Source organism: Phytophthora parasitica (assembly GCF_000247585.1).
Source record: "Phytophthora parasitica INRA-310 unplaced genomic scaffold supercont2.17, whole genome shotgun sequence".
NCBI classification, from domain to species: Eukaryota; Oomycota; class Peronosporomycetes; order Peronosporales; family Peronosporaceae; genus Phytophthora; species Phytophthora nicotianae.
The window spans coordinates 262,894-272,685 of NW_008649003.1; the positions used below are offsets into that span (position 1 = coordinate 262,894).

Below are 9,792 nucleotides of genomic sequence, written 5' to 3' on the forward strand. Positions count from 1 at the left end.
TATGCGAGGGCTTCATCAGCTGCGCATAAAGCCGTGTCAAAGACAAGATGAAGTCCTCATGGAGAGCTTCCTGCACGTTCCCGGCGTTACACCTTGGTCCAAGGCTCTTGAGTGTGTCTGGGGATCGCGTGAGTGAGGAGTTGGTGGTGATGGCTGGCTAATGTTGGTGAACTGAAAGCTCCTGGGTCTACATGGGCATGTCCTGCTGAGTCCGAAAAGAGACTGGCAGGATCTGGCGTCATCGTTGGCTTGGCGGTGACAGCGTTTTCGAGCCAAGTCCGCGACAATGCGATCAAGTTGCTTTGGAGCAACTCAGTGGTGACCACGCGGAGAGGCGAGCGAGATTAGCGCGTTGAAGTTGTATTTATAGTCGAGCTCATGCCACCAAGATAGAGCATCAAGGGCAAGTCCGCCGCTCGCTTTCACAACAACAGACTTGCAAGACTCACGACGTGCTTTCTGCTGTCCATGGACGACGGCAACAGCAGGAGAATGACTGCAAACGCTCCCCCGCCTTCCTTGTCAACTCCAGAGCTCGCTAGTATCAAAGTTTTCTGCCGTCTACGACAACAGAACCAGCTAGAGAAGCGCGAGGGAGCCGTTCAATGGTACTTAAGGCTGTTTGTCTTTCTATCTCTGTGTTCGAGGGCTAACCAAACCAATCCCCACACCACAGCTCGACAGTCGTTGGAGGCCGCACCATGTTCCTCCGCAACGAGCGCTGCGAGGTGGACGAGATCCGCTGCACTTTTGACCACGTCTTCGACATCCACTCGACGCAGGAGGAGGTCTACACACACACAGCCAAGCCTCTCGTCCAAGATTTCCTTCAGGGCTACAACTGGTACGCTCTACCTACAATATTAAGTGTCACTGCAGTCCCTCCCTCTCAATGTCGTGTCAATCTCCAGCACCATCTTCGCTTACGGACAGACAGGCTCAGGCAAGACACACACGATCTTGGGGCCCAAGGACGGTGTACTAGTGAGTGCCGATGAAGAGGGAGGCATCATCTCGCGCGTCGTCAAAGATCTCTACGAGGAAGTGGAACGTGCCAAGACCAACCCCATCGAGCTTAAGGTTTCATTCGTGGAGATCTACATGGAGCAAATCCGTGATCTACTCGCTCCCAGTGGTAGCAGTAACACTGTCGGTACTCCCACGAACGGTGGACTCAAGATCCGCGAGAGTGCACAGCATGGAGTGTACATTGAAGAGATGACACGCGTCCCTAGTAAGTCGGAGGCTGCCATGATGGAGCTGGTCAAGAGCGGGACTCTCAGTCGTGCGGTGTCTTCTACACGTATGAACAAAGACTCGAGTCGCAGTCACTCGATCCTGATGATTTCCTGTGTTCGCCCCGTTAGTGGAAGACGCGCCACGATGTACATCGTCGATCTTGCTGGGTCAGAGCTCGTAAACAAGACCAACGCTAGTGGTCGAGTGTTACAGGAAGCCAAAGCGATCAACAAGTCGCTATCGGCACTCAGCAACGTCATTAAAGCGCTTGGAGAGGGCAAACGTCATGTACCCTATCGTGACTCGAAGCTCACCCGGTTGCTTCAGGACTCTCTGGGAGGAACAGCCAAGACTTGCCTCATTCTCGCGGCTTCGTGCAGTTCGTACAACATGGCAGAGACGATCTCTACGCTTCGCTTCGGTCTACGAGCCAAAGAGATCAAGAATCCCGTTGTGCAGCGGACCGACGGTGACGGTGGAGCGGGCTTTGCAGCGGGCACCATATTTAAAGAGCTCTATCAACGTGCGATGGAGGACATGGAGGCCAAGAACCGCAAAATCGACGAGCTCCAACGACTGTTAACTGCGAAACTCCAGGAGAACCAGCACCCTGACGACGTGGAGACGGCAGCAGCGACAATTGAAGACTCAGGGAAGCCTCAGGACACTGATGGAGATCATTCCAGCCAAGATGGTGATAATGAGGAGGATGGCGACAGCGCCGAAGAGGAAGGAGACGAAGAAGAGAATGATCCAGCACAGAGCGACGCTAAGAAGCTGGAGCTAGCGAATCAAGGCCTGGAGGAGGAAAACAAGCGGCTGTTTGGCGTGTTGGAAGCGCTAGAGAAGAAGCTCGACGAGGTTACAGTGGACCTGTCGACTGGCAGACCGATCCTCACTCTCTCCAGTCAACGCGACTCAGCCACAGAAGGGGATTGCACTTCTTGTGGAGAGTCTCGTGAAGGTGCAGCTCCATCACTCAAGGTCTGGCTGGAGAGCGACAACTGGCGAAAGTCACTCGAGTCTCGTACTGACACTCAAGGTGAAGACGACCTGATGCAGCAACTAAAGCAGCGTCATAGTCCAGAAAAGCCTACACCCACCAGCATTGCTGAACTAGAAGTCGTGAAAGCAGCATCCCCGGTTGTTATCGAGTCACTCGCTTTACCATCGCTACAAGGAACAATGCCTCCGTGCTCAACCCCCGACTGCGTGCACCACGCCGACGCTGAGGCGCTATCGCGTCAGATCGTAGAGCTCAAGCTGCAACTTCATTATCTGTCAGAAAACGCTCGACTGTCTCTAAACGGTGAGAGTTACAGCATCGTGCTGGAGAATGCGCGACTCAAGACACGCATCGAGGAGCTGGAGTTCCAGGCCAATCTGTGCAACGTGGCATGCAGTCAGCTCGAGATGAAGAACCGCGCGTGCGAAACGAGGCTGAGCAACCAGGAAACGCACATCGGCTGTCTACAGAACTCACTGCAAGAGTACCAAGGCTTGTTCAAGCAGCAGATCATTATGTCGCAGGAGAAATGCCGCTTGCTCACGGACGAGCTCGAGTTCTACAAGAAGCTGGCGAGATGTAGCCAAGAGAGCTACCAACATCTCGGCGGTAGTATGTCTCCTGGTCGCCGCAACAAAGGCAAGAGTCCGAGTCCGAAGAAAAACAATAGCAGCAACAGTAACGGAGCGTCGAATACGCCGTCACTCTCTGCGCTCGCTCGCGACGGCGCAGCATCAAGTGACTCCCAGCACTCGTGGCCAAGCTTCACTCGCACTGGCTCTGATATCACTCTGTCTCCACTGACTGCAAGAGCACAGCGCTTCATCGTTAAACCTACTGGAGAGAGAGCGTCAAGCACAGCGGAGCAGACGCCACCAGCAGAAGCCTCTACATCGTCGCAATGGCACAAGACGAGTGTGGACTTGAGTCTGAGCTTGGACGAGTTGGCTCAGTCCGCAACGTTGCCTGCGTCCCCCGTCGCGTCTCCCTCGTTCTTGTAGATCTCCTCGCCATACTAAATTGAATATAACAAAAAGAATTTCCACAGCAAAATGTCTGACAAATCGCAAATGTACTTGTTGCTTGTCTACTGCTCGCCCGAGGACTGAGTGTTGGGCAGCTTCTTCTGCGTCTTCTGCTCGTACTGCGCGGGCGTCCACGTCTTCATCTGCAGCGCGTGGATGTGCGTCATCTCCTCTTTGAGGCAGTCGTTCACCCGGCGCTGGCGTTCCAGTAGCGACTGGCCTACGGGTCGCAGCATCCGGAAGTTAGTTCATTCATTTCAGATTGACACAACAATGATCGCTGCACCGACCTTCGAAGCCCTCGTGAACCACTACGAGGCTGAACTTGCTACCGCAGCCGTCGGATAGGTCCACAGCCTCCACCAGCGCAGCTCCGATCTCGCGGCGGATCTTGGTTTCTAGTTGAGCAGGGGTCACCATTGAGCTTGATCTCCAAAGCTGGTAGTCACAACTTTTGACCAAAACTTCCCTGGACTTTCCATATTTTATTTTCCATTTTTAAAAAAATGGAAAACACTTGTAACATTTTTTCGGTAATAATTGACTCTTGAAATCACAATTTTTATGCGTACTATTCGAGAAAGAGCGGAGCATTTTTTGTGATGCTTATTTTGTGACGTACTTGAGGTTGCAGTGATTATACCATGACATCTTATACAATCATTCGGAATACAAAACTAAAGGTTATAAAATTGCAGAGCTATAGTAAAGCCGTTCTCGAAGTCTGGACCAAGTGAAAACACTTATACTTATTAACTAAAAGTTAAGCACAGCGTGATGGTACCTCTGTTGAAGTGAGGTCATGGATCTCGAGAGATCAGGGCAGCTTGCGGAGCTGATCGGGGCGTGTGCGTCGGCGGCTGCGGGGGATCTCAGTATCGGGACTGTGGCCGAGGCCACTGGATGGTCGTGGGAGCACGACGAGGATGAGGAGGTGGATACAGAATTATAGAGCGTAGAGCAATGCAACTATCACTCTCTCTTTTGCGTAAGAATCCTCGCAGCGTTTAGTGTTACCTAGTAAGGTTGCAGACCGACTTCCAACAACCTCCGCGTTTATCGTGGGCTTACAGGTAAGCTGGTAAAATACTGGGGGACTGTAGATGGTTAGAGGTGTAGCGACAGCATGCGGCTACCGGCTGGACCGTGTAGCAATGCGTTTTATTGCAGGTGAAGATCACTGGTTAATTTTAAAAATGCTGCCCCCCCCCCCCCCCCCAGCCTTGCCGCCCTGTTACGACGACGGCGACGCAGGCAGCAAGATCAACGTGGGCCCTCCGCTCAGCGTTGAATGCAATATCGCTTTGCAAGAAGGGCTTTGCTACCGCCGTATATGTCTGCGTTTCAGCGGCTCTACGGGTCAGGGTGCAACCAGTCTCTCATCACACTGACTGGGTTCCACCATGCTGGCTTTCACTATCTACTGGCACGTTTTTGAAGATTTCTACTACCAATACTCGCCGTACTCTGTTAATGGTTCGAATGTCAAGTTGAAGCCAACGACAACGAGGTCTGGGCGACCGCGCTTCGATGACAGCAGAACAGTGCTTGGCGTTCGAGCTAGCGTGGGGGCGCTCAGCTGGACCAACGTCATTCTTAAGCCTGGTATTTGGTGTGACCGCATCAGTGATGACTCTCTTTCCTTGCTTCGACAGATGCCTGTTGGTGCTAGTTCTGAAGGGCGACACCAAAGATCAAGTCAATTTGCCAACATCAAGTGAAATAAGCCGCCTCCAAGATGCAATCGGGGCAAATTATCCACTGTTGAGCTCTGTGTACGCTATTATGGACGGTCTCAAGCTTCGTTTGCAGGCCTCAGATCACTCTGAAATTCAGAACATGTTCTACAACGGCTGGACGCATGACCACTACGTCAGCAATGTGTTCGCATTCTCGCCTGAAAGACTCATCATTGCGTGTGCGCTCAATGCACCTGGGTGTATGCATGATTCTCAAATTGCAGAGTGGGAGAATGTGTATGCCAAGCTGGAACTATTCCACCAATATACAGGAGGACAGATCGTAGTTGACTCTACATTCTCTAAAGGAACGAACGACTTCCTGCTGAAGAGCGGAGAGGACGTTGCTTTGCCAACCGCAATTCGCAGAGAGGTGACAGCACTACGCCAGTCAGCCGAGTGGGGAATGCGAGCTCTTCAAGCTGCGTTTCCTCGTTTGGAAGATAGACTGAAGTACGGGGAGAGAGGAGAGCGGAAGTGCATCTTGCTCTCAATAGTGCTGTTGTTTCATCTTCGCACACATCTAGTTGGATTGAACCAGATTTTACCCGCTTTCTACAGTAGTACTATCGGCCGAACAGCTAACGAGCTCTTCTGTAATTAGTTACCGTAAACCACGGGCTCAGTGAGACGCACGGCATCACTGCAACAACTCGCAAAACGACAAACCGTTGAAATAAAAAGTTCATCATTTTTCAAATTTGTAGGGGTGACGCCCCTTCCAACGAAAAAAAAACATTTAAATCATCGTAAAATGAAAAGTGCATTTACACGTTGACTACCTACTCTTCATCGCATACAACCGGAGCTTCGGTGCTGGGACGCGGAAACAACCGCTGACATTACGTGGTACAACCGGAATGATGTCAGTTTTCACAAAACCACGGACAATCACCTCTTGAGGTATCGAGTTCCACGCTTCCGCCACAATACGGGAAATTCTTGCCCGCTTGTCTGTAGGTGAGCTTGGAAACCCATTTTCAATATGGTGGTAAAGATACAGCGATCTAAATAAGCAACAATAAGTCGTTAAGTATGGTAGAGTTGACACAAATGGCAGGAGTTCATACCTGACTCGATCCTTGAACACTTTCATAACAGCTACATCCATTGGCTGGCTAACACCTGTAATACCGGGCGGGACAAACTCGACTTGGCTGCAGCACTCCTCTTGTAGCACACTACGCACTGACGCCATCTTATGCGTCTTTAAGCTGTCCAACAAGAGCAGTCTGCAACCAGTTATTGAGGGCTTCCACACCTGCATACGTAAATCGTTAAAAAAAAATAAAAATAAAATACGTACTCTCTGGATCCACTCCAACATGACGCGCTCATCACAGAAGGCCTTCCGTTGCACTGCGTGCTCAACATCACTTGAAGTAAACTTGGGGTCCCATACCTCAGCGGCAACACGTGCGCCAGGGACCCCTGAAAATACAACGAAGGGAGGAAGCTTGTGACCAGTCGCGGACGCTGCCAGGAACACGGAGGCTCGAAACCCGTTGGCTTCACTGCCTACATTATTAATAGAGAAAATGTTAGAGTCGAAAAAATATTTACTAAAACCACCGTACCTTGCAAAACGTCCACTGTTGGTGCACCAACAAACTCAATTGTGGTTCTGCTGCTCATGTCAATGTATACAGCCGTTTGGTCCATTTTGTATACAGGTGCATACTTTCCAGGACCCATATCACTAGACAAGATACCTTTCTCCTCAAAAGTATGCTGGATAGAGCGTGAAAACACGTTCGCTACCGCGTGTAAATCATACAAAATCGCTTTGTTATCGTAATTTAATAACCCGTGCATTACAATTGCGTACCTCCATATCGTTGCGTTTCTTTCTACCCTTATGCGTTATAAGCCGGATCATCAAGCGGTTTAGCTTCAAAAACCGGTGGATAAACATGAGGTTTGCCGCAAGTGAGCGACTCTGAAATAGCTCTGGGTCATATTTAGACAGCATTAATAGCAAACACTCTGTTGACACGCAGAGCGATCTATTTTTTCGTCGGTGATCCATTTTAGCAGTCAATACAAAAAATAAAAACGTTTAGGAACAGTAAATAGAAATAATAGAGAAGCGTACCTTGTCTCTAAAGCAGGATGGCGAACGCCACGAGAAGAACGAGTTGATGGGTTGACGTAGCATCGGTTAGGCGCCTTCTGAGCTGCATCTTCCAGGCTTTGCGGCTATTCCTCCATCGAAACAGCGCCGACCGATGGACAGATAACGCTTTTGCTGCTGCCGTGGCAGATCCAGCCTCGTCCAACAGCTCGAGTGCCTGTGTAAGTAGACGATGTTAATAAATATTAAAATCAAATTGTATGCAGTGTTTCTATACCAAAATCTTCTTGCGATTCCAGTTTGTGGGCCTTCTCGGCATGGTTGGCGTGCGAAAATAAGTAAAATGAGAGCCAGGAAGTCATTGTGGCGGGAACGCACTCTGTCCAGTGGACCATCTCGTCTTACTTTTTACGTCGTAAATATTTTTCCTAGAATAGTGAATTTTATTAACAACTAAACTTTTTACCAGTGTCACACTGAGCCCGTGGTTTACGGTAAGCTAACTAGTTAAGGGCTTACTCATGAGGTTTAAAAGCCGCGCCAACGACGGTCATCATCATTTGCATCAGCTGCTCGTGGCGACGGTCAGCTTCCTTGGGTCGCAAACGCTCGTCCCCACGATCTTGATCACGTTGACGCCGCTCTTCTTCCCAGCGCATACGTTCCTCTTCTTAACGAAGGCGCCGCTCTTCACGCTGTGTGCGCTCATCAACGTGACTCTGCAGTAGTTGCATTCGCATCAGCTCCATGATGTCCTCGTCGCCGGAGCCCGTGCTAGCCCGGTGGCGATTGACGAGAGGTCGAGGAACACTAGAGCCAGCTGCTCTGGTAAACTCTGAAGCATTGGCTAGACCAGCCGTTGCCAGCTGACCTAAGGTTGATTGGGCTGCAGGACGCTCCGTTGGAGCTGGGGTACTTATTGTACGCGACATTGAACAATGGGCCAGAATCTACAGGGGTATAATTGGTACAAGATTTGGAAAAACCTAAATCGACATTTAGATATAGGGTCAAATCACGCGTTTACATTCTGATTTTGCAATCAGTTTTAATCAATTTCCAGCCGTTTTCGAGCTACATCAATTTTAAAATGGCCACTCCAAGAGGTGCAATATTCGGGGGAAAGGCGCACCAAATTAAGATCTATGATTGGTCTAGATTTGAAAACATATGTACAAAAAGAAAGAGAGATGTCACCAGGTCGCAGATTGATTCTGGAGATTTAACATGCAATCCTTCCGTCAGGATGGTGAAGAAAAATATAAAGGTATTCGGTTGTTTTCAATTAATTTTCTAGTGATTTCTGCAGAGCAACATATTCGTCCTCAATCTTCTGTACGTGACGAAACCGATCGAGCCACTCAGCTGGAGTAATTCTAGCTAGGCCATCCAATACCTTCTCCACTGCATCAGCTCCGCTTTTCGGTGGGTCTCCAGCAATTCTATATTTCAAAAGGCCCCAAATAATCTCTATCGGCTGCAAGGTTGGATGATATGGTGGTGTATAATAGAGTTGATGGTTGTAGCGTGTAGCAATGGTGTTGGCTGCGTAAATGGCCTTTGGTTTGTTTAATTTGGCCAAACTGAGCAGTACGTTCTTGTTGACATCCCGCCTGTAAACCCACTTGCCTAAGCAAGATAAAAACAATTAGTCAAATATATGTTTATAAAAACAAAACTTACCAACTTTGTTAAGATGATCTTCAAGCCAACTCCTAAGTGACCGCGTTGTCGGCATTTCGTTGGTTAAGCGCTTGTGGTACCCAGCTCCATCCATGTGGATGTTACAGCCACCGTATTGGTCCCTCAACAATTTACAGAGATTCTCGAACCACGCTTCAAACAACTCAGAGTTGAAGTTCCCGTGATAGTCTTGATAATCTTCTGTTTCATCTTGTTTTCTTTTTTTTATGCATTCCAGCATTGTATTGAACCCTCCACAAACTTAGCGTAGGTTGTACGGCCTCTACTCGCCACAATACCTGCGGCAACAATGCAAGCACTACCTAAAATGTCAGTAAAAATATAAATCGAAATAATAAAACATAAAATACAAATACCGATCTCCTTTTCCACTTTTGTTGTAGCGAATGTTAACGAGGATAGCCATGTCTGACCTCGAACATGGTTGGCATTGCAAAATGACTCGTCCAAGTACACCTCAGGTCGATCGACCGCTTCCCCAACTCGATTCGCAATTTTTTTTCTGTAGATACTTGTTTCGAAATGCAATATTCGCCTCAGAGTTTGCGTACATGTGCCTTTTCTCGCCTTTCACGTATCGAAAATCCAGCTCGCCTAAAACTCGCTGCATTGTACGCTCAGCAAGTAGAATCCCCGTCACTTCGTGCAGATGCAGGCTGATACGGGTTGCAGTAGTTGGGCGTACAGCTTTACTTTCTCTTTCAATAAATTGACGGATTGTTGGCTTGATATCTGTCAGCTCATAATCTCGTTTTCGGCCTCTGTCATTTTCGCCAGCATTTGTAAAAATATTAATTGTTAAAGGTAGTTGTTCCAATGTCAGTTAAGATGTATTACCTCAAAATCTGTCGTTGGATTTTTATTTTTCTCGTTAACCACGGAATCAACTGTGTTGGGAGCACAGCGTAGGCAATCGGATACCAATTGACGTGTCCTGATGCCCTTGAACATGCCGTGTTCTTTCTGGTTCTTGAAGAATTCATAGCTGTTCACTATCATCTGCTT

General features: G+C 48.9%; 7 protein-coding genes across 9 annotated transcripts; 3 read left to right on the forward strand and 4 right to left on the reverse strand.

Annotated features, from left to right (window-relative positions):
* Positions 1-3: 3 nt before the first annotated feature.
* On the forward strand, positions 4-3,316 carry PPTG_09101 (hypothetical protein). Of its 3 annotated transcripts, XM_008903959.1 has the most exons (3): positions 4-608; positions 677-844; positions 912-3,316. In XM_008903959.1, the coding sequence occupies exons 1-3, from the start codon at positions 469-471 to the stop codon at positions 3,244-3,246; spliced, it is 2,643 nt and encodes an 880-aa protein (XP_008902207.1). In that variant the 5' UTR covers positions 4-468; the 3' UTR covers positions 3,247-3,316. The 3 variants fall into 3 exon arrangements, with proteins under 3 accessions (XP_008902207.1, XP_008902209.1, XP_008902208.1); XM_008903961.1 differs by having other exon boundaries at positions 4-844; XM_008903960.1 differs by having other exon boundaries at positions 677-3,316.
* On the reverse strand, positions 3,286-3,751 carry PPTG_09102 (hypothetical protein). The gene is made up of 2 exons (XM_008903962.1): positions 3,561-3,751; positions 3,286-3,490 (listed from the first exon to the last, which is right to left on the reverse strand). Exons 1-2 carry the CDS (start codon positions 3,688-3,690, stop codon positions 3,333-3,335), a joined length of 288 nt encoding a protein of 95 aa, XP_008902210.1. The 5' UTR covers positions 3,691-3,751; the 3' UTR covers positions 3,286-3,332.
* Positions 3,752-4,072: 321 nt separating this feature from the next.
* PPTG_09103 (hypothetical protein) lies at positions 4,073-4,222 on the forward strand (the record flags this gene model as incomplete). Its single annotated transcript, XM_008903963.1, has 1 exon — positions 4,073-4,222. One exon carries the CDS (start codon positions 4,073-4,075, stop codon positions 4,220-4,222), a length of 150 nt encoding a protein of 49 aa, XP_008902211.1.
* Positions 4,223-5,055: 833 nt separating this feature from the next.
* On the forward strand, positions 5,056-5,613 carry PPTG_09104 (hypothetical protein; the record flags this gene model as incomplete). Its single annotated transcript, XM_008903964.1, has 1 exon — positions 5,056-5,613. The coding sequence occupies one exon, from the start codon at positions 5,056-5,058 to the stop codon at positions 5,611-5,613; it is 558 nt and encodes a 185-aa protein (XP_008902212.1).
* A 1,498-nt stretch (positions 5,614-7,111) lies between these two features.
* PPTG_22468 (hypothetical protein) lies at positions 7,112-7,402 on the reverse strand (the record flags this gene model as incomplete). The annotated part of the gene is made up of 2 exons (XM_008904317.1): positions 7,112-7,300; positions 7,361-7,402. 2 exons carry the CDS (start codon positions 7,400-7,402, stop codon positions 7,112-7,114), a joined length of 231 nt encoding a protein of 76 aa, XP_008902565.1.
* Positions 7,403-7,754: 352 nt separating this feature from the next.
* PPTG_22469 (hypothetical protein) lies at positions 7,755-8,015 on the reverse strand (the record flags this gene model as incomplete). Its single annotated transcript, XM_008904318.1, has 1 exon — positions 7,755-8,015. The coding sequence occupies one exon, from the start codon at positions 8,013-8,015 to the stop codon at positions 7,755-7,757; it is 261 nt and encodes an 86-aa protein (XP_008902566.1).
* Positions 8,016-8,368: 353 nt separating this feature from the next.
* On the reverse strand, positions 8,369-8,860 carry PPTG_09105 (hypothetical protein; the record flags this gene model as incomplete). The annotated part of the gene is made up of 2 exons (XM_008903965.1): positions 8,369-8,712; positions 8,767-8,860. The coding sequence occupies 2 exons, from the start codon at positions 8,858-8,860 to the stop codon at positions 8,369-8,371; spliced, it is 438 nt and encodes a 145-aa protein (XP_008902213.1).
* Positions 8,861-9,792: the final 932 nt, after the last annotated feature.